This window comes from Schistocerca americana, chromosome 1 (genome assembly GCF_021461395.2).
Source record: "Schistocerca americana isolate TAMUIC-IGC-003095 chromosome 1, iqSchAmer2.1, whole genome shotgun sequence".
Taxonomy (NCBI): Eukaryota; Metazoa; Arthropoda; class Insecta; order Orthoptera; family Acrididae; genus Schistocerca; species Schistocerca americana.
Window position 1 is genome coordinate 704,408,297 of NC_060119.1, and position 25,147 is coordinate 704,433,443.

The following is a 25,147-nucleotide window of genomic DNA, read 5'->3' on the forward strand; positions in this document are numbered from 1 at the left end:
AACTGTTTGTGAACTAGAAACGGTGGATTTTATAGCAGCGGTAGTGTTGAAAGCGGAAAAAAAATTTTTTTGGTTATGGTTTGGAAGTGGGTTACGTATTATTGAGTATATATAGGCGGGAAAAAATTGTATAGTAGATTACGGTAGAAAGGAGAAGGTGAATACAAAGTGAAACTAGTGGAAAAACACAGAGAGAAAATATATATATATATGCATTATCTGTTTTATACATATGAGCACTGTGGGGTTTATAACCTCCTAGCTGCAACATGAGTGTATATATGGGCAAAACATGTTTTCCAAGGTCCCTGGTGAACAGGCTGTTGTGCACGACAGGCATGCTGTGTTGGAACATCCAGGGTTGCCGAAGCAACCTGCATTGCAGGCCAGCCTACATCTCAGGGACACAAAATGGTTTTCCAAGCCCCAACATGTAGGCGGCCTGAACGACTGGTATGTTGTGATGTACTATTGGCCTGCTTTATCAACTTGTTTTGCATGGTGGTTTGTATGTCAGTGGCAAATAAAAGAGTTTCATTCCCCTGATGTGTGGTCTACTCTGCATGACAGGCATGTTGTGGGAGCAGTATAAACTTACTTTATTGAACCGTATTGCAGGGGCTACACATACTGATGTGCATGGCTGGGGCAGGGTGACATGGATAGAGGAGTGGACAGCTAGAGTGAGTGGGAGGATCAAATGGACAGAGAGAGGGGAGCAGGGCGAGATGCATGAGGTAAGTGGAAGGTGTAGAGGGGTAGTAGTCATCTGGAAAGGGAGAGGGGCAGATGGAGATGGAAAGAGAGAGGTGAAGAAGGATATAGTCAGAGGGAGGGGAGAGGAAGCTATGGTCAGAGAAAGGAGTGTTGGAAATGGACAAAGAGAGGAAAAGGAGGAGATGAAGAGATGATGACAGTGGGGAGGAGGAAATAAACAGACAGTGGAAAAAGAGATGGACACAGAGGGGGGAGAAGAAGGTGTCAGAATCTGAATCTGAATCAGAATCAAAATTTTATTGTCTCATGACAGACATACATAAATCATTGATTTAAAGCACAGCAGATTCGTCAATACAGATGATGTATCAAAGATACATACAATGTGTCAAACAAAGAACAAAAACCATCTCAATTTACAAAAATTATTACAAATTTGTTTCATTACTATACAAAGAAATTTTCATCAACATTTAAAAATTCAGTAAGTGAATAACAACATTTTTGCACTATGATGGTGAGTAGCCTTATCTTAAGTAGACCTAGATCCATACTGGGAAAGTTCTTCATTTTTAATATATTGTAAATTTTCACAGCCATGTAATGTGGAGTGTGGGAGTAGAGTTTTAGTGTATGAGATGGCAACACGAAATTATCTTTCTTTCTTGGGTCATACATATGTTGAAAATTGTTTTCTTAAATTATTCTGAATTGGCATGGATAAAAGCAAACAATTCATAAATGTAAATACATGGAATAGTTAAAATTTTTAAATCCATGAATAAAGGCTTGCTTAATATTACATATATTTCTAATAACAGCTATTTGAAATAATAATATTCTATTTACACTACTTGCTATATTCCATATCACAGTGGCTTCAAAATAGCTGTGGCAAATGACTTGACTAGTGTCAGTGTCACTTGTGTAGGACAACATTGTCATTGCAAGTGGTAGATTGTTTAGTTTGTTTGTCAAGTTGCTAATATGTGTGGCCGCTGTGGCTGAGCGGTTGTAGGTGCTTCAGTATGGAACTGCTATGGTTGCAGGTTCGAATCCTGCCTCGGGCATGGATGTGTGTGATGTCCTTAGGTTAGTTAGGTTTATGTATTTCAAGTCTAGGGGACTGATGACCTCACATGCTAAGTCCCATAGTGCTTAGAGCCATTTGAATTTAATATGTGAAGGCCAAGATAAATTTTCTTCTAAAACTATTCCCAGGAATTTAACAGATTCTGCTTCCAAAAGTTCCTGAATTACATGGAGATTTGGAAGTCACTTGATTTTGAGTGTTTAGTTTTACACTGTGTGAGGTGGGTTTTTTCTAAGTTTAGTTTTAATCCACTGACATGAAACTAATGTTCTAAACTATTTAGGGTGTCAATGACTCTTTAGGGACACTTTCAGTGAGTAGAGGTGTGTCATCAACAAATAAATCTGAGTGCAATGCTGTACTTATGAGGTCTGTCTGAAAAGTATCCAACCTTTGATTTTCCCATGCAAAATAGGGACGATAGCATGACACCACTGTACACAATAAAGGAAGAGACCTTTATGCGCATGCATGAATTTTGTCCCCGTCTTCCTGCACATCAGACACTGCCTGTCAGTTGCTGAGTGAGGTGCTACATAACATGTTCAGCAGATTACTGATTCTCTCAAGTGACTGAATGTGTTGAGCAAAGATACTGCATCAAATTTTGTCAAAAGCTTGGTGATTCTCAAAGCAAAACAATTCTTAAGATTCAGCAGGTGTTTGAAGAAGATGCGATGGGTGTAACACAAACTAAGAGTGGTTCAACTGATTCAAAAATGGCTGCACATCAGTGGAGAGTGACCAGCATTCTGGCAGGCCCCAAACTGCTCAGAGTGCAGCTGTTGTTGAGAAGGTACAAAATTTGGTGAGGGCAGATCGCCATTTGACCATGTGGGAGATTGCCCAAGAGGTTGGAGTGAATAAAGATTCTGCACATGCTATTTTGCGTGATGATTGGAACAAGCACCTAGTGGCTGTGAAATTCACGCCAAAGTTGTTGTCACCAGAACAAAAAGACCTCTGTTTTGATGTTACACAGGACCTTCTGGACACCACCAACACTGATCCTGGGTTTCTGAACACTGTGATAACTGGAGATGAGTCATGGGTGTATGGGTACAACCCAGAAACAAAAAGACAGTCGTCACAATGGAAGCATCCTGAGTCTCCAAGGCCAAAGAAAGTGCAGCAGGTGTGAAGCAAAATCAAGGTGATGCTTACTGTCCTCTTGGATGTCTGTGGAACTGTGCATCATGAATATGCACCGGAAGAGCAAACAGTGACAAAGGAGTAATATCAAGATGTTCTCCGGCAACTCCATGACATAGATCAGCGCAAAGGACCAGACATGTGGACAGCAAAAAACTGGCAACTACATCACAACAATGACCCCACACATTCATCCCACTTTATCCAAAATTTCTTGGCCAAAAATGGAATTACAGCAATTTGCCAACTTCCCTACTCTCCAGACATGGCTCCTCGCAACTCCTGGTTGTTTCCAAAATTGAAGACTCCATTAAAAGGATCCCATTTTGAGAGTGTAGAAGAGATAATGTGGAACATGACAACAGAGCTGAACACTATTCCAAAAGAAGACTTCCAGAGATGTTTCCAGCAATGGAAGGATCAGTGGGCTAAGTGTGTGTAAGCACAAGGGGCCTACTCTGAAGAGCATTATGGTGCCAACACTGTCAGGTACTCGAAATATTTTCTGACTCTTTTAAGACAGGCCTCTTAGTGGTAAGTCATTTACATAAAATAAATGTCAGATTTGGCCTAAGATGGAACCTTGTGAGATACCATGTGAAATAATTTTCCATTCTGATGTTACAAATTAACCATTTCAAAGCACTACCATTTATTCTGTATCTTTCTAATCAATGTACCAGTACAGAGTGATTTTCAGAATAAAAAGCTTTCATACGGTCATAGAAAATTCTTGTTATTTTTCTGGGATTTGTCCATAGATGAGCAAATTTTCTGACCAAATTTGTTGATGGCACATATTTTACTCTTCCCTTTCTAGAAGTTGAACTCATTTGATGTGACGATATTAGATTTGCCATGAATTTTAGGCCTTGATTGTAAAACCTTTTCTGAATATTTTTGAAAATATTGGGAGAAGACTTACTGTATGGTAGTTTCCTACATCTTTGAGATTTTCTTGAACAATGGCTTTACTACTGCATACTTTAAAGCATCCGGGAAGCATTCTTCTTCAAATGACTGGTTTATTATTTCAGATAGAGGTGCTATATCATCCCATCCAGTTGAATTTTTATTTTTAAGGAAAAATATTACTTTTTCTACATCTTTAGCTGTAATTCAAACTGAGTTAGAGTTTGCATGTTATTCTGATTGAAAGCAAAGGACTGGACATGATCTATGTAAACACTTACATCAACACCCACTTTTGATACATTTATGAAAATTTTATTGAAATATTTGATGTTTCTGAGGGATTTAAAATATTTTTGTCATCTATCTTAATTTTGGAAATTTGTAGACTGCTGGGTATTACACCAAGTTCTGATTTTACAGCTGACCACACTACCTATGATTTATCTGTATAGTTCAGATTGAATTTTTTGTGTGTCATTTCTTTTGATGCATTTACCATCCTTCTAAATATAATCTTAGGTCTTTTCACATTGTTCATAAAATCTAAACTTGTATTACTTTCCAGTTCATTATGTAACTGCCTTTTTCTGGTAATTGACGCTTTTATCCCAGCTGTTATCCATTTCACTTTGATTGTTATTTTTTCATGTCAGACTGCAACGGGAAATATTTAATTAAAAACATGAAAAAAACCCTCAAGATATCTGTCATAATTTTTAGAACTTGTAGTACAATGATCCTCTGACCAATTTACTTCTTTCAACCCACAATGGAACAAGTTTATATTTTCCTTACTGAAAGATCATTTGATGCAGGTTTTTCTAATGGCTGGTTTGTTTATTTTTGGTACCTCCAAAAACGGTGCAAAATGATCTCAAATACCTAAATCAATGCAGAATTATTTTGTATCACCAAGTGAATAATTTCTCAGAATGTAATCTATGCAGGTTGCAGTTTGTTTACTCTCTCTTGTGAATTCTGTGAAGTTTAGATTGAAACCAAATGCTTGAATCAGATTGATAAATTCTGTTGATTCACTGGATTTGTTTATTGTATTTGTGCAAAAATCAGCAGCTATTGTAATGCTTTTCTTTTGCTCTTTTGTGAGTTTCTGTAAGAGACTCCTCAGTTTAAACAGAAATATTTTTGTTACCTCTTTACTTGGAATTCTGTACATCAAAAGTATCACAATATTTTGTAATAATTGTATACAGCAACTTTCAAATATGTCCTCATAATTTAGAAAATTAAAATCATCTCTTACTTTATATGTTTAACAATTTTTAATTAGTATGCAGGGACCCCCTTGAATTTTATTAGTTCTACAAAAGCTACTGGCTACAACACAGTTCTCTAATGTATCAAGAATTTTGATGCAATCTTTTGTTAGCCAATGTTCTTTAGGCAAAGAACTGATGTATCCTTCTTCCGATCAAGAAAATTTGTAGATAGTTAATTTTTGCTTCTCTGCCATTTATATTTTTCATGTGTAAGCCATTTATGTTGAAATGCATCAAAAATGTGTCTTCACTGTTACCTATTGTTTTAAGACTTTCTTAACGGATTTTTACCTTTTATTCCTTTACGCAGCTTGTCACTCCACTCACACACATTTAGTTTCCCTTATTGTTTATAATTTTGCATATTTCAGTAAATGTCTTGCTGAATTTTGCTGACCCTAGCCTGTTCAAATGTAGGCCATGTTACGCCAAGCAGTTGGTGGTTATAAACTTATTTTGATCCACAAATACTGTTCCTAGACTGTTACACCATCAATATAGGTGTTGAACACATACACATGTGAAGCTGTGGGCAATAATTCTAGCATATAAATATACATTAATGAGAAAGAGGCCAGCAAAAGATTGAGGGGAGGAGGAAATGGCACAGTGAGACATTAAAATATATACTTACAACCCCAATAGCTTGAACAGCAAAGATGACAATGCTGAAGAACTGAGGCCATCCATAAGGATGTGCAAATTGCACCCGGTCCGAAATAGGAGGTATGTCCTGGACTAGGTAGTACAGAGTAATGCCCAGGCCAACAGTCATGGAAACATTAGCAGTCATGGATACTGGCACAAGCCACTTTAGGCTGGGTACCCAACCAAGCAGGATAAGTGGTGGTAGTGTTCCTGCTATGTACCAGCGCTGATCTGATGATGTATTGGTGTAGTGCTCCACCACCTATGAAACACAGATAGCCAATTCAGTCTCCTGCATTAATCCAATGATATTTTGTATAGATGTCAATTGGTACCAAGTAGATTACAGTAAAATCATAGTTTCAAATCAATAATTGTAATATGAGATTGTGTAAGAACATCTTAATATTAAACCATCACATTACATTTTAAAAATAATGGATGGTTATAGCTAAACTGCCAGTGTTCCAATTGTTACAGTGGAGGCTTTACATGTTGCAGGCCACTGAAATGGTGTAGGTATGTTCATTAATCAGTATGCTCACAGAGTATGCTGAAAAAATAATGGTTCCTCTTTTTGCCACAAAGTGAAAATCTGGCTCTGTAAGCAGTCAGAATGTGAAATATTTCCTTTTTGAAGTCAGTATACTGTTTGTCACTTGGCAACATGTGTTGACTTTTTTTTTGTGACCTGACTATTGGTGTAAGGATTAAGAAGGTAGAAGTTTTCCACATGAAATGCAACAGCTATTGAGAAGAGAGACCATGCACTGCTGGAAAGTCGTTTCATCAGAATGGCTGCAGTAGCAGCATTGCATTGCAGGAATATCACCAACAGAAACAGCTGTGAAGAGACTCCATGTCAATAAATTGATTAATGAATATGATCAAGAAATTCGAAGAAACAGATAAATTAGGTGATGCAGCAGGGAGAGAGTGGTGGCCCATTCCTGCGGCAGTTGTTGATGAAGTTGCTGGAACTATAATCAACCATGAAGCATATGCTTCAGATCCTGAAACCAGTGCTTAAGTTGCATCATGGAAATTGTCTCTCTTCGGGTCAAAATCTCAAAAACATTCTGGCACATTTCACACTGATATCCCTATAAGATTCAGAATGTGCACAAAATAAAGCCCCAAGACAGGCTACAATGCCATGACTTTGCACTTTATTTTTTGGTACACATGGAAATGGATGACAAATGTCTGGGGAATATTTTTTGGATGGATGAGGCACATCTCACCGTGCATGGTGCCGCGTAAACACACACAACTGTCACATATGGGATTGTACTCTGCCACCTGTTGTAGAGAAACAGACACTGCACTCAACTTAAGGGACTGTGTGGTGTGGTGTGGTGTCACAAGTTCCTTCACTTGCAGTCCAATTTTCTGTGAGGAGATGACATCTTGCAAGCTATTTAGGTGTGCAGTGATGTCTGTATGTTATATGGACTCCTTGTGCAAGAGGTGATTCCAGCTGTGTCCACACCACTATTTTCATGCAAGATGGGATGACACCACATGTCAATTGGCAGGTGAAAGATTTTCTTTTTGTGAAACTTCACTAATGACCACAACATCTCTGGACAATTTCAAGGTGTGTGGCCTTGCAGATTGCCCAACTTAAATCCATGTGACTTCTGGTTGTGGGAATATCTGAGAGACTGTGTCTATCAGGGATGTATGCAGACTACTCCTGATCTGAAAGATAGCATATGATGCCACATTATTCTGATTATATTGGATATGCTGCCAGCAACTGTCGACCATGCCATGTTGTGGATGCAGCATGCTGCTGAGTCGAGAGAACAATATGGCAGTGCAACAGTTGCATGCCGATAGATCATAGACAAAGATAAATCAAAGATGATTGAGTCCAAAGATATGGCACTTTATGCCAGAGGTGCCACAGAGCCACAACCCCCACCACCCCCCACAGCACAGCAGAGGGAAGCTTTATCACTCGAACACAAAATCTTCGTGCCAGCGCGGCGGTTGAAGGTGGCATCCAGCGTGAGATGTGGGCATGTCAGAAACCACGCTGACAGGGTCATGTGCATTGGACTGCTGAGTAGGTGGCAGAACATCGCTTGAAGACAAGTCAGTGGCATCGGCAGGCGGGGCAGCGGAGATGGCAAGCAGAAGCGTCAGAATGCAGGTCGGAGAGGAACCACACCAGTTTTAAGTGGTTAACGGAAATTGTTTGAGGTTGTCCATTGAGATGAATTATGAACGTATTCACTCAGCGACGTAATATGTGGTGAGGGGCCCAAATAAGGTGGTTGCAATGCCGCTGGCATGGAGTCATTGCACAGCATCATGAATTCACATGCTGCCAGGTCCATCTGAATGAACACCGGTGGCATGTTATGAGGGCGAGGTGGATGGGTTCATAGGCAAGCGACACACGCATGCACCAATTCCACAAACGAAAGGTCAATGGCATCAGCCGATGGTGCATCCTCCACGAATTCTGCTGGCAGGAGGAGTGGCTCTCTGTATAGCATCTCTGCCAGCAATGCATTCAGGTCCTCCTCATGGGCGGGGTCTCGGACCATGAGTGGGGCTTTTAGAGTTCGGTTCCATCGTTCAACCAGGCCATTCACCTGCGGGTGATAGGCCGTAGTGAGAAATTTTGCTACACCGCACAGCTTGCACAGTCGAGCAAAAATTGTGGATTTTAATTGTCGTTCCTGATCAGTAGGGAGTGAAAGAGGGCAACCAAACCTCGACACCCATGTGGATAAGAAAGTGCGAGCAATAGTTTCTGCTGTTATGTCAATGAAAGGGACTGCCTCAAGCCAACGGGCTATGCAGTCAATCACAGATAATGTGTATTTGTACCCCTCGGAATGGGGGAGCAGACTGAGCACGTCAATGTGGACATGCCGAAGGCATCCCCTTGGTACGTCAAACTTGCCTAAAGGAGGCTGCACATGTCTGCCGACTTTACTATGTTGGCATGGGACACATGCGTGGGTCCAAGTGTGGCAGTCATGCGACATGCTGGGCCAGATGAAGCATTCAGTGACTAGTCTCATCGTTGCCTATGTTCTGGAGTGGGCTAAGTTGTGTGAAGCATTGAAGATCCCCCTCCGAAGAACGGATGGTACCAAGGGGCGGGGGGAGCTCATAGAAACATCGCAAATGACTGGGGTCATCAACCTGGGCAGGACAAGAGGTTGGACAGCAAGTGAAGACTCATTGTCCAAAACTAATCACTTTGTATCGATGCCTTTGGTCTGCAGTCAGGCCAGGTCATCTAAGTTAAAGGGTGCGGTAAGCACCGAGATACAAGATAGATAATCAGCTACAACATTCTCTGCACAGAGGATTTAGCAAGCATCTGAGGAATGTTGGCAAATATAGTCCATATGGTGGAAACGTCTTGGCGGAAGGTCCTTCACCGGGTTGCATTTGGTATCCATGAGAGGATTGTGATCCGAGTAGATAGTGAAATGTCACCCCTCGAGGTCACACTGGAAGTGTTTGATTGCCTCATAAATCACAAAAAGCTTGCTGTCAAAAGACGACCACTTACACTAGCTCCTGGTTAGTTTTTTTAAAAAAGAAGCAGAGTGGCTGGGTGGAGTCAGTGGTGTGGTGTTGTAGAACAGTGCCCACAGCTGAGTCACTTGCATCAGTTGTAATAGAAACACAGGCCACAGCATCATGGTGGGCAAGTGTGATGGCTTTCACAATGGCAGTTTTGAGATTATCAAATGCATCGAGCATGGGTTTGATCCAGTTCAACTTACATTTCCCTGTGGTATTTTTGCCAGAAAGGGCATCGGTGATGTCCAGTTGGATGGAGGCAGGCTGAGGGATATGGTGTCGATAAAAGTTTACCATACCAATAAAACGATAGAGTTGAGCATAATCTTAGAGGAAGCGGCAGGGGGAGGATGATTTCTACACAAGAATCCATTGGTCGGAGGCCGTCGGCCATGACGGTATGGCATAGGAATGTTAATGATGTAGAACAGAGTTGAGACTTATCATGGTTGATCGTTGGCCGTGAGAGCCGAATGGACTGCATCAAGGTGAACCTGGTGTTCCTCGGCAGAGGAGGTAAACATCAGAATGTTGTCCAGATAAGCAAAATCAAAAGGCAGAGATAGCAAAATGGAATCAGTGAACCATTGCCAAGTCTGTGCAGCATTTTTCAAGTTGTAAGCCATGTAACAGTATTTGAATAGGCTTCAGAATATCTGGCGGGTGCATAGGAATTTGGTGATACACCTTCAAACAATCTAAGACAGAGAAGAACTTCGAGTCATATAGTAATAGTGTGAAATCCTGGATATGAGAATTGGGATAGTTATCAATAACTCTCCAAGCATTAAGGGATCTGTAGTCCCCGCACATGTGTAAGGAGCCGTCCTTTTTAGGAACAAGGTGGATAGGTGAAGACCAGTTTCTGTTGGATGGTCGGAGCATGCCTGATGCTAATAAATCCTGAATGATTTCTTTTGCGTGCAGAAGTTTGGAAGCGTTAAGTCACCTAGTTTTGTAATGCATACGTGGGCCATCCGTGGTGCGGGTTCTAAGACAAGTGCCATAGCTGATGGCCGAGAACTGTGAAGGGTGGCAGGCAGGAGGGGTGGCGGGGTGGGGGGTGTGGTGGAGGGGGGAGGAGGGAGGGGACGGGACAGGGGGGGACGAGAGTGGGGGCAGGTGCGGCAACTCGTGAACAGGCCAATGGCCACCAAAACAACCACGCTGGTGTCACACTATTAAAAAATTATGACGCTGGTAATATTACTAATCACAATGTCACTTTTTTGACTCTTGATGAGACAATTTATCAGTTCTCACTGGGAAACATTTTTTCAAATAGTGAAACTGGATCGCACATCAGCAAAAATTCTTTGATTATTTGCTCGTGATGTCATGAATGGAAGAACAGGAAACAGTTCATGAAAGAAATGTAAATACTAGCAAGATACACAATTTGACACAACTCATGCAACTAATAATACAACAATTTACATAGCAGTTCACAAGACATCGGGAAAATATAGGACAACAGTTTACATAGCAAAATCAGGCATTTAACAATTTCAAGAGCAGTATTAGTCAACAGTTCAGTGAGGTGAGCAAAACTATAAGCAGTGAATTGTCTGACAAATTATCTGAGACGTTCACAGAGCTCGGTAAACAACTAAAACAAGAAATAATTACCGACATGTCCCGCAATATAAATATGTTAACGGAAAAAGTAACATCCATAGACTATAAACAGGAACAACTTGCAGGTGAGTTACAAAACCTTAGTGAAGCATATTCTCAAATTCAGGAGATGCAATCCCAAGTGTATGTGCCGGTAAAAACTGTGACAAATGCAGTCAGTGAGCTCCAAGACGTATCCAAAAACCTACCTAAAGAAATACACAAGTTGAGTCTAAGAGTAGACCAGTTTAAGTTTAGAATCAGAATTTGACAAAAAACAGAGAGATAAGTTATGTGCAGATGTAAAGGAAATAACTGAAAAAGCTGAAGCTGGGGCGCTGGATAAGAGCAGAGCACCCTTGCTGAAAAGTTAGTGTCAGTGTGGAAAACTTATGTAGATACTGCAGAAGAAGCTCTAAAAGAGAAAGAAAGCCAACTTCTAGCTAAAATAGATTCGGGTTTAAAGACAGCAGAGGAAAGATTATGAGGCAGTGTTACTAAAACTACTGACATTCCAAAATAATGTATGACAGAAAACAAACCCATGCTTTTAAAGAAGTTATATACCTTCCCTCATTACCCAGAATACAGGGCTAGACCACTGAAGGAAAATAGCGAAGGATTCACAATGCAACAACACTTGCCAGCAGTTGCACCTGTTGAGAAAGCACAGTTGCCATGCACTATGCCACAAGCGAACATAAACACACCTGTCACTGACAGTGCTGCATGTTTGTCAACTTTACTTGCAGATGAGGGATTACTTAGGCATCAACAATTTCCGATACTTACCTCTGAAGGGAAAAGAAGACACCCTGTGGTCTTTACTACAGCATTTTGAAATGTTTTACCTCACACCTGGACTGAAGCCCAGAAAATTAGATTTGTTGTTGGAGATACACAGGGTAACATTCTGCTCTGGGCTACAGACATGGCAGAATGTTGCCACTATTTGAACATTTTGAGAGAGCATTTCTAGATATATATTGGTCTGAGGCCATACAAGAAAGGCTCATACATGTAGTATTCAACACAGCTCCATTCAGTATCAAGTATGGAAGCTTAAGGGGCTACTTTGAAAGATATTTGAACAAAACCAGATACTGGATGAAACCAGTATCTCAAGTAGCTGTCTTGAAAATTTGAAAGAGCTGTCTCCGTGCCCATATTAGGGAAAAACTCATTACCATTCCGGAACGTGGCACCAAATACTTTCTGTCTGCACTGGACTCAGTTGATTTGATATACAAAGAGAGACCAGTACAACCAAAGCCTGTTAATATGCCAACAGTGCAACGAAGGTTTACAGACCAACAAGTAAACAACGGATTTGTAATACAATACGAATGGCAACCTTACCCCACACAGACCCATGGTAATGGTAACAGTAATCACAACAGCAATGGAGAAAGCCATAAACTCAAAGGCAGATATAAAAGAAATGGGCAAAAATTTAGTAAAAACAACTACAATGGGCGAGTAGTGTATGGCCAACCCATACCATATGTACAGACACAAGCTACTGGCCATAATCAGCCTACAGCTTGGCAAACACAAAACAATACCAGACAACCGAATAACTCACAGACAGCAGAATTTGGCCAGCAAAGTAATGCACATATGCCGAATAATGCACACAGGCAAAGAGAATTTCAGTCGAGAGCCTCACAGGATATTAATTGGCGTAATCAAACACCAACAGTCCACATAGTGGAAGTTATGTCTAACTCAGAGACCGATGTCACCGCAATGCTAGAAAACTTGAACCACTCATGATAGGCCCCCATTCTGTAACCTTGGAGGAGGGTGGGGGCACGAGCTTGATCGACACATGCTTCATCAGATACAGTCATGGTAATGATGTGAGAGATGATCTGTATCTAGGTAATGAGGGTGCGCAGAAAAATGTGACAGAGTGCAAGGCACAAGCTACTATCAAAGCCAAAATATTTGACCTTGATGTACCTATTGTGCTTGACACAAGTGATAAGACTAATTTGATGTCACAGGGATTTTTTCAAGAACTGAAGAAACGTGGCCATGTACCCATTCTGCCAGTGCAAAACTGCAAAGTACAATCTGCCACTGGTCAGAAATCGAAAGGAGTCAAGATACAAGCCATAATTTCTGTACAATTAGGACAGTTTTCTTAGCAACGTAATTTTTTGATGGTAGAGAAAATAGTAGTTGATCATTTAATCGGTATCGATACATATAGGACACACCAAGTACAAATTGATACAGGAAAAGGCCAATGCCATTTCACTGTAAATAAACAATTATTTGCAATAGACCTAATCAGGTGAAGTACTAATAGATGTAAAACTGAAGTTACTCAAGACCTTGAAGTTCAACTGGTAAATCCCATAGTTATGTTTGTCAACACATACAATAATGAACACTTGGCAGCAGAAGTAGTAAAAATCAACACAATAAGCACAAAGGAAGCGAATCAAAGTACTTGTCTCCAGAACAGCAAGCAGAACTTACGGAACTGATACCTATTTATATAGGTGTATTTGAAAAAAGACTAGGTATTATTAAGGATTTTGTGTTTAAAATGGGAGTGTATCCTCACAAAACTTTTTGTCCTACCTCATACCCTATACCATGGACAAAGAGGGAAGCAGTAAGAAAAAGAGAGTAACAGGAAGCTTGAATGGGACATAATACAACCTTATTTTCCCCTTATTGTAGTCCTATTTTGGCTGTGAGTAAGCTAGATGGTGAGGTGCACTTGGTCCTCGAAGCACATAACATTAATAAGATTCTTGTATCAGTCCAAATACATCCAGACAATTTAGAGGAACAGCTTATGAAATTCCATGATACTAAATTTCTTTCTATAATCAGCCTCCGGTCTTCTTATTGACAAATAAAAGTACATGAAGAAAGTCGGAAGAGTACTGCCTTCATATGTGGGGGCAGGAACTTCAAATTTCAAGTATTACCACTTGGATTTAACATAAATACAGGCGTATTTATCTCTGCATTTGACAGAGTGCTATGGCCCAAACTTCTGACTAAGGTAACAGTATATGTGGATGACCTTTTAGTTGCTACACCCACTTTGGTGCAACATTTAAGATTAATTGAACAAGTATTGAGCTGCTTTTCTGAGTATGGAGTAACAGCAAATCTCAAGAAATCTAATTTCAGACAAGAAAAGGTAAAATTTTTAGGACACATAATCTCTTCAGAATACATACTGCCAGATCCTAAAAAACTTGATACCATTAGGAACTGCCCTATTCCTCAAAACAAGAGACAATTAAAGGCATGCTTAGGCCTAGTGTCATTTTTCAGGAAATTCATCCCTAACCAACTTACGAACAGTGATGCTTTACTCAATCTTCTCCTGAACAATAAAACTTGGTTATGGGACAAGCAATGTCAAACCAATTTCGAAAACATCAAGCAAGCCTTATTAAATGCTAATATTTTATCTCAACCAGACATGAAGAAAGATTTTCGTTGACGCATCGACGCATCTTCTCACGGTCTGCTGAGTGCATGCCTTTTTCAAATGTTAGAAGAAGAGGGAAATCGATTCCCTAAAGTAATTAGTTTTGCCAGTCTCACCTTATCTGAAGCTGAAAGTTCATGTAGAGTCATGGAGTTGGAGGGTTTGGCTGTAATTTGGTCCTTTAAAAAGTTTGAATATTTCCTTTGGGGTAAACACACAAAAGAATACTATGACCATCAGTCCCTATTAATTTTGTTAACTTTTAAATTGCTACACTGAATGGAAAGCCAGGTGGTGTATGTCTCTTAAAGAATTTGATTTTGAAATAGTATACATAAAAGGTAATCAAAACAGAATGGCTGATGCTCTTTCTCAACTATCACAAGGCTTACAGGAATTCAACAATCTTTTAGAGCAGGAAGGTGAAATAAGAGCTATGTTGATGGAGGACAAAACACTCTGACCATACTATGTTCACATGTGTAACACGTGGAGCAATTACGGCAGGAAGACATACGCTGGACTAAGTTCAGGGCAAAACTCACACACAACAGTGATGAAAAATTAAAAAGGTTTGTCACTATTCACAAAGATGTTCTGTTCCATAGGAACCCTCCTGAAGTAGAATAATGGTGTGTGTGTTTGCCAGAGGAATATGTGAATGATTTTATCTTATACACACACAATACTTGGAACCATTATGTCTCTGCAAAATACACTGATAATATAGGTAAATATTGTTATTTCCCCAACCCTACATGAAGAGTACTACAGGTGGTAAGAAAGTGTATTGTTTTCCAGAAAGCAAAACATTCGAACATCTACAAACAGATAGAACTACATCCCAGAGTGGCTAAGAAACCTCTAGAAAACGTGTTGTTCGATGTGGCTGGACCTATCACAGAGGCAAGGGGAGAGTAAAATATATAGTAGCCTGTATGATATTTTCACAAAATATGTAGAACTGTATGCTGTACAGAAAGTTACAGCCAATTCAATTATAAATGAATTAAAGAGAATTATTATGCAAGAGTAGGAAAACCAGAAGTCATGTTAACAGATAATGCCTCATATTTTGTTGTTGTTGTTGTGGTCTTCATTCCTGAGACTGGTTTGATGCAGCTCTCCATGCTACTCTATCCTGTGGAATCTTCTTCATCTCCCAGTACCTACTGCAACCTACATCCTTCTGAATCTGTTTAGTGTATTCATCTCTTGGTCTCCCTCTACAATTTTTACCCTCCTCTCTGCCCTTCAATTCTAAATTGGTGATCCCTTGATGCCTCAGAACATGTCCTACCAACCGATCCCTTCTTCTAGTTAAGTTGTGCCACAAAGTTCTCTTCTCCCCAATCCTATTCAATACCTCCTCATTAGTTGTATGATCTACCCATCTAATCTTCAGCATTCTTCTGTAGCACCACATTTCGAAAGCTTCTATTCTCTTCTTGTCTAAACTATTTATCATCCATGTTTCACTTCCATACATGGCTACACTCCATACAAATACATTCAGAAACGACTTCCTGACACTTAAATCTATACTCGATGTTAACAAATTTCTCTTCTTCAGAAACGCTTTTCTTGCCATTGCCAGTCTACATTTTATATCCTCTCTACTTCAACCATCATCAGTTACTTTGCTCCCCAAATAGCAAAACTCCTTTACTACTTTAAGTGTCTCATTTCCTAATCTAATTCCCTCAGCATCACCCGACTTAATTCAACTACATTCCATTATCCTCGTTTTGCTTTTGTTGATGTTCATCTTATATCCTCCTTTCAAGACACTGTCCATTCCATTCAACTGCTCTTCCAAGTCCTTTGATGTCTCTGACAGTATTACAATCTCATCGGCGAACCTCAAACGTTTTATTTCTTCTCCATGGATTTTAATACCTACACTGAATTTTTCTTTTGTTTCCTTTACTGTTTGCTCAATATACAGATTGAACAACATCGAGGATAGGCTACAACCCTGTCTCACTCCCTTCCCAACCACTGCTTCCCTTTCATGCCCCTCGACTCTTATAACTGCCATCTGGTTTCTGTACAAATTGTAAATAGCCTCTCGCTCCCTGTATTTTACCCCTGCCACCTTCAGAATTTGAAAGAGAGTATTCCAGTCAACATTGTCAAAAGCTTTCTCTAAGTCTACAAATGCTCGAAACTTAGGTTTGCCTTTCCTTAATCTAGCTTCTAAGATAAGTCGTAGGGTCAGTATTGCCTCACGTGTTCCAACATTTCTACGGAATCCAAACTGATCTTCCCCGAGGTCAGCTTCTATCAGTTTTTCCATTCGTCTGTAGAGAATACGCGTTAGTATTTTGCATCCGTGACTTATTAAACTGATTGTTCGGTAATTTTCACATCTGTCAGCACCTGCTTTCATTGGGATCGGAATTATTATATTCTTCTTGAAGTCTGAGGGTATTTCACCTGTCTCATACATCTTGCTCACCAGATGGTAGAGTTTTGTCAGGAGTGGCTCTCCCAAGGCCATCAGTAGTTCTAATGGAACGTTGTCTACTCCCGGGGCCCTGTTTCGAGTCAGGTCTTTCAGTGCTCTCTCAAACTCTTCACGCAGTTTCGTATCTCCCATTTCATCTTCATCTACATCCTCTTCCATTTCCATAATATTGTCCTCAAGTACATTGCCCTTGTATAGGCCCTCTATATACTCCCTCCACCTTTCTGCTTTCCCTTCTTTGCTTAGAACTGGGTTTCCATCTGAGCTCTTGATATTCATACAAGTGGTTCTCTGTTCTCCAAAGGTCTCTTTAATTTTCCAGTAGGCAGTATCTATCTTACCCCTAGTGAGATAACCCTCTACATCCTTACACTTGTCCTCTAGCCATCCCTGCTTCGCCATTTTGCACTTCCTGTTGATCTTGTTTTTGAGACTTTTGTATTCCTTTTTGCCTGCTTCATTTACTGCATTTTTATATTTCCTCCTTTCATCAATTAAATTCAGTATTTCTTGTGTTACCCAAGGATTTCTTCTAGCCCTCGTCTTGTTACCTACTTGGCCCTCTGCTGCCTTCACTACTTCATCTCTCAAAGCTACCCATTGTTCTTCTACTGCATTTCTTTCCCCCATTCCTGTCAATTGTTCCCTTATGCTCGCCCTGAAACTCTGTACAACCTCTGGTTCTTTCAGTTTATCCAGGTTCCAGCACCTTAAATTCCCACCTTTCTGCAGTTTCTTCAGTTTTAATCTACAGTTCATAACCAATAGATTGCGATCAGAGTCCACATCTGCCCCTGGAAATGTCTTACAACTTAAAACATGGTTCCTAAGTCTCTGTCTTACCATTATGTAATCTATCTGAAACCTGTCAGTATCTCCAGGCTTCTTCCATGTATACAACCATCTTTTATGATTCTTGAACCAAGCGTTAGCTATGATTAAATTGTGCTCTGTGCTTCCTCTTTCATTTCTTAGTCCCAATCCATATTCACCTACTACATTTCCTTCTCTTCCTTTTCCTACTACCGAATTCCAGTCACGAATGACTATTAAATTTTTATCTCCCTTCACTATCTGAATAATTTCTTTTATTTCATCATACATTTCTTCAATTACTTCGTCATCTGCAGAGCTAGTTGGCATATAAACCTGTACTACTGTAGTAGGCTTGGGCTTCATGTCTATCTTGGCCACAATAATGTGTTCACTATGCTGTTTGTAGTAGCTTACCTGCATTCCTATTTTTCTTATTCATTATTAAATCTACTCCTGCATTACCCCTGTTTGATTTTGTATTTATAACCCTATATTCACCTGACCAGAAGTCTTGTTCCTGCTGCCACCGAACTTCACTAATTCCCACTATATCTAACTTTAACCTATCCATTTCCCTTTTTAAATTTTCTAACCTACCTGTCCGATTAAGGGATCTGACATTCCACGCTCCGATCCGTAGAACGCCAGTTTCTTTCTCCTGATAATGACGTCCTCTTGAGTAGTCCCCGCCCGGAGATCCGAACGGGGGAGTATTTTACCTCCGGAATATTTTACCCAGGAGGACGCCATCATCATTTAATCATACAGTAAAGCTGCATGCCCTCGGGAAAAATTACAGCCATAGTTTCCCCTTGCTTTTTAGCCGTTCACAGTACCAGCACAGCAAGGCTGTTTTGGTTAGTGTTAGAAGGCCAGATCAGTCAATCGTCCAGACTGTTGTCCCTGCAACTACTGAAAAGGCTGCTGCCCCTCTTCATGAACCACACGCTTGTCTGGCCTCTCAACAGATACCCCTCTGTTGTGGCTGCACCTACAGTATGGCTATCTCTATCGCTAAGGCACGCAAGCCTCCCCATCAATGGCAAGGCCCATGGTTTTTGGGGGGATGTAAATGGAAAGAGTTTGTAGATTCCAAACATATCAAGCACATTTTAGTATCCAAATTTCATACCATAGCATTCCCCATAGAAAGGTTGTTTAAGGAATTCAACAGGGGTGTGAGGATCTATATACCTCATAAACATAACATGTCAACTGAATATGTCACTCCTTTCGTACAAGTAGCTAACAACCTAGCCCACACATCAAATGGATTTATACCAAATGAGCTGATGATCATTTGCAAACAGGTAGAGTGTGGGAAAAACCTTTTCCCAAGATACTGACACCAGAATTATCACTGGATGATAAAATACGACTAGCAGTAATCAACCTTGAAACCTGGACTAAATATAGGAAAGGAATTTATGACAGAAAGCTGAAAGGTACAACACAATTTTATACAGGACAAAAGGTGTTACTTAGAACACATCCCAAATCCACAAAAATTGGAAAACTGAACCATAAGTGGCAATTACTATACACTGAACCATACATAATTACTACAATCCCCCATCCAGGGGCATGCAGATTGGCACCCATGAACACTGGTGAAGACAAGGGCCTTTACCCGCACAAAGACTTGAGAATGTTTGTATATTGAAAAAGGTCTGTATTCCCACTAATTTGTGTATATGTATAATAATATTATCCCGGGTTCAATTCCCGGTGGAGTCAGGGATTTTCTCTGCCTCGTGATGACTGGGTGTTGTGTGATGTCCTTAGGTTAGTTAGGTTTCAGTAGCTCTAAGTTCTAGGGGCTGATGACCATAGATGTTAAGTCCCATGGTGCTCAGAGCCATTTGAACCATTTGAACCAATAATATTAGATTTAGGATGCTGGAAATTCACATTCCATAATTTATGTTGTTAGATGATAAGGAAAATTTTTGTTTTTGTTTTTTCTCATATGTCAAATGTGTAAATGATAAGGCGAGTGGATGTAACAAGGAAGAATTTTACTTTTATATGTTTAGATATGATGATACTTTAAGCACAACACTTTGCCTTGCACTTAGTCCAGTTGTAAATGAATAAATGAACTAGTGAAACGCATGGTAGCAGGCAATGCAATACACAACTTGCTGGGATGTTAATGGTAACAGAGAGATGCAGCACATGCGCATTGGGGGTAAATCTAGTCAACAAACTGCAAGCACGTGTGTGCCAGACACAGCTGAAAGTATTGGAGCACCCAAAACAAACAAACCCTATGAGCTACAGCTTGCACTAGCATTTGTAAAGCCTATTGCATAAACAGGGACATAGAAAATTAAGGGAGAGTCTATACTACAACTATGACTATCTACACAATACACACAAACAAAGATAAGCTAAGGGATTATATACGTGGAAAGGGATCCTAAACTACAAGATATTCACTGAAGTTATGCTACTACATACATTATATCTATATATTTACAAATTTAAGCACTGAAAGTACATGCATTAATTATAATTGAGGGACCAGAAAACACTTGCTGCAGCTAAACAAGCGAGTACAATATAAGTGGCAAACTGAATAAGAGGTCACACCACGTCTATAATACACTTTATCTTTCAGATTTATAAGGTAAGTAGAGACACAGACATGACATTAAATGAGTGTGTCATAGCACAAATATATATATATATTAGTAGCCATCGAGCCACTGTACACTTATCTATGAAGATTTAGTTTTAAGTTAGTATGACGTTTTCTTCCAGGGAACGATGCATTGACATATCCTGAAGTGAAGAAAGATATACGCTTGCAGAGTGTTAGGTACCATATAAAAATGAGAAGGACTGCACTGCAAGACAAATATAGTTATAACTTTTTGATAAGTATGAATGTGATAGTGTGAAAATATGTGTAGAAGAACACAGTTGCAGTGTGTCACATATCACGATGCTAAACTAATATTAAGCACTACCAAATAATCAAGGGGTCGAAACCAAACTTCTGTGAGCATCGACTACCCATGAAAGCATCAAAAACCTGATTTACATTGAACTTTTTTGCACGTTTGTTGCTTATGTAAACACTGTTGTACTCTTGTTGTACATAACATATAGTATTGGAGATATAACTCTGTATATATGAAATGGTTATCCTTTATACAATGAACATAACAAGTAAATATTGAGCTGCACTCTGAACACTAAATAAGCATTCAATGCGATTGGTATCATCAGCTTTAAACTGTGTTTATAAACGAGAAAGTATTTGGTTCTTGGGATCACAGTTAACACCAGTAACGAGATGTAACTGAGCACATAAATGCCTTTCCATGCAATTTCCTCAACCCTGTAGTGTGTAGATCCTTCCTGGAGAATGTTAGAGGGGCGAGGCCATTCATAGTTATTTGAGCAGCACATAGAATCTATTGTAGCAACTATTGTTTACTTCTTTAATTCTTTGAAATTGATAAATATGCTCCAACAAAAAGTCACTGTGAATTGGAATGAAATGTATGTCAGTTTATGCCATAAACAGAATCTGTTATTGTATGAATGTTATGCAAAGAATGTAAAACCAAATGAGAGTAAAAAGTGTACTCACATAATTGGAATTGAACAATGTAATGAGATTACAATTTAACAAAATGTACTTAAACAAAATGACAATCAGACTATAATGTATATAAGCAATGATAATGGCATGTCAGCAAATGAATAGAAGAAGTTTATTTTTGTGGAAAGGACACTACAGAAATGTTGTGTAATGCAATGGTAAGAGGGCCACTCAAAAACAAAGTGCAAAAACATACAAAACCTGCCTGCAAAGTGTTAAGTGGGAGAGTGAGATACATGGGTGTGTGCACAATAAACTAAAGTTATCAATACTTTGTGTCACATTAATTTTCTGTGCTCGACATGTCATAAACCATGAATTTTCTGTGCTTGACAACATTGTAAAAGCAGCAAGAAACTTACCTTGTTGACAGATGTTGGATGTATGGCTGGTGGCTGAATACGTGAGAGCACTGATGTGAAATAAATTCCTCAGGCCACTGATATGGAAACCAGTTGTCACTGCATTGAAGATTTCACAAAGGATCAAGCTGCTGAACCCAAGCTTCATGAATTTGCGCAGTGTAGGCTTTTGAGAATGCATGCCACAGGCACTCTGACTAAACATGTGAGTAAACACTGGGCAGATACTGACTGACAAAAATGGGACTATGTGGTTACAGCAAGAACATTGTTATGAAAGAAAACTTCTGTATGTATATGTTAAGGGAAGCTGATATGCCCATATAAATTGATAACCATAAAGGATTACTCAATGGCTGAAAAATAAAGGCTATACCCATACCAGTCAGGGTTATTAACTCTTAAAAAGGGAAATAAGTCCAGATACTGTGCACCTTCATATGCACAGTGGGGGGCAATTGTATTGAATCATATTTTGTTTTCCTTCTCTCATTCTTTTCAGTAAGTTATTTTGTACCAGTGGTAACGTTGGAATAGAAACAAAACAAGTAGAGATACACTCTTCAATTGATTAATTTCTGTATATTCAGCTGTTTGTCTCTATAAGTGGTAGCGGGTGGACAGATGATGAGTTCCACAGTGTTAATATTGTTCAGAAATGTGTATTCTAAATGTACATTAAAAAAGTGTTATAAAAGTTATTAGGGAGATGAAGTTTATTAATAACTGCTGCTGTTCATCATTTTGCCCATGCCAAGAATCCTGCATCAAGAGGATCAAAGTAGACAAGAAGAATTTGTGTGGGCAGAGGAGGGGCGATCCAGAGCCAGTATTGTTACACCAAGCTCTATGGACAATGGCAGTAACGGGAAAAAGAAGTATGTAAAATTAAATGACGACTGTTGATCTAAAATTGTATAAACTTTGAAAGTCTGTTGGTATTAGTGCCAGTTAAAGTTCACTCAGGATGTATGTACCTTCCAATTTTCAAGGTTTGAGCTCTTTAGTCTGAACTGAGCCTTTTCTTTCAAGTATTTTGATGCCATTTTAGATGGGAATTATGCAATACCTGGCTTATAGGAAAGCACTCAGTACAATGAAGTATTTTGTAGCTATTATACTTCCTACATTTATTTTATGCTAACAAGAACATTTTGTGTTTTAAAATCAAGATTATGAAGATCCCATAAAAATAGTTATCCTTACATTTCTGCATCAAATACAAGCAAAAGTAAAATTTAATTTTTAAGAACCATGCAAACTGCATTTCACAATACTGTATGAGTTTCTAATCCAATTATGTTCAGAACAAATCAAGGCTTACATTTTCATCTTCGAAAGTAGATTGTATTCCAACTGTGATGTAGGAATATCTTTGGTCAAGGTAGTGCACCAAATGCAGGTGAGTTACACACAGTTTGTTGTATCAGCTGAAGATTGTAGTTGGCTTTTAGCACCTGATGAAGACTGTCATGAGTTTATTCTTGTATGCTGCCATGATGAACAGTATTGTTAAGATTGAAAGCAAAAATACAAAGAGTACTGTTATGTCTGTGTAATGTGACTTTTCATATATTTGTTATGCAAGTGAAATGAAATCTTTAGACTGTGAAAATGGAAAGTATTTGGTACTATGTTTTGTTGTGAGTGTACCTCTGAGGACCCATGCTTAGTAAATATTTTGTCAGGCAGTATGGTCAGGCTTTTTCACGGGAAGCAAGTTTAGGGGACTGAGAATCAGGGTTTTAGCAGGTAGTTTGATGCAGGATGTTTGAGGTGTGAGGTTTGTAACAGGGTGTTTGGGCAGAGGGGTTCATGATAACTGTTTGAAGTGTGGAATTTGGATAGAGAATTTGAAGCACAAAATTTTGGTACATGGTTTGATGCAGGGCATTGAAGAAGAGGGTTTGTGGCAGGGTGTTCAGTGCAGGAGTTCTGGGGAAGATGTTTATCAGGGTAATTGGGTAGATTATGGGTTTTGAGCCAGCAGTTTTATCAGAAGTGTCAGGTAGAGAGATATGGCAGGTGGTTTTTTTTGGTGCAGAAGGTCTGAGCCGGGGGGCAGGGGATAGATTCATAGGGCTTTGGCTGGAGGTTTTATGTAGGTGTTTTGGACCAAAGGATTTGAAATAGGTGGCAAGGGGTTTCAATCAGATTTATAGGAAGTGGGTTTTAGCAGGTGTCTGAGCAAGCGGCTTTGAGTGATAATTTAGGGCAGGTACCTTAATACAGGGGCTTGGGGCAGGGGATTTGGCAGGGGAAATAGACAGGGAGGAATTTGGGGCACATGGATTGACTATGTTGTTGGTGTAGGGGGTTTGAAGCAGATGGTTTGTGGTACCATTTTGTGATTTGAGTAGAGGGGATTGGACTTGGCAGTTGATTTAGTACATGGGTATGTGGCAAGGTGTTTTGGTCAGGGGTATGAAGTAGTGGCAGTACAGGGGTTTTTGAAGAAAATTTGGGGAACAGAATATGGCTGAAGAATTGGGCATTGGGATAAGGCAGGTTGTATATAACTGATGGTTTGTGCAGTGGTATGGGGCAGGGGATTTGGATTGTCAATTTAAGCAAGTGTGGGGCGGCACATTTTTCATGTCATTTTCCTGTTGTTACACCACAAGGGCATATAAATTACTTTGATAAGCACACAAAATGTAGCCTGAAACTTGTTGCTTACAATGTACATTCCAGTTGTCCACATTTCACTTCACCTAAACTGAAAAATAAATTCATACTCTCAAGTCTGAAAAGGGGTAAGGAAATAATGATGAAAAATTAAAAGTTCACTGTCTTTACTAATAACATATATTTAAAAATTTAATATTTCACATGCACAAAATCTTTGATAAAGCACATCAATCTTTACTACCACAACACAGCACTTTGCATAGTCCAGAGCCTAAATCTCCTCAAAATTCAATTTCATTGTATTTACTATTCTGAAAATAGTTGTTTTAATAATTCAATGTTTGTTGCTCACCTAAAAGTGGTAAATTTTTAATACTACACTTGCCACATGAACCAAGAACATGATGAGTAATGCAAAAGCCACATTAGGCCAAAACGAAAAAGTCATTTCAAATACTGCAGTTTGCGCAAAAGTTCAGTCCTAACAGTTCTGTAATCACATGGTTTCAAATTTCTTGATAGCATTAAAGTTTGTTCATACACAGTCATCCAATGGATTACATTACCAGTTGCAAATAACATCTCAATGCAGTTCATTGCATGGACCAGCACTGACCTGTTTGACAGCAACAACACTGTTGGTGAAAGATGTTGAGTGAACGAACTATAGACTGCTCCAAAGTTTCTTATATAGCCTTGATTCCATCTGGAGCAGACCATGAAATGGAATGATCACTACTAAAGTTCCAGTGTCCCTTCCTCTGTTTCTATAAACCAACCTCTCCATGTGTTAAATTATTAATAGC

General features: G+C 39.4%; 1 protein-coding gene across 1 annotated transcript in view; it reads right to left on the minus strand.

Annotated features, from left to right (window-relative positions):
* Positions 1-25,147, minus strand: part of LOC124593706 (proton-coupled amino acid transporter-like protein pathetic) — a 157,089-nt gene that overhangs the window by 76,951 nt on the left and 54,991 nt on the right. The window contains exon 4 of the mRNA XM_047132016.1: positions 5,792-6,067. Coding sequence (XP_046987972.1) covers positions 5,792-6,067 — 276 coding nt within the window. The remainder of the gene's footprint in view (positions 1-5,791; positions 6,068-25,147) is intronic.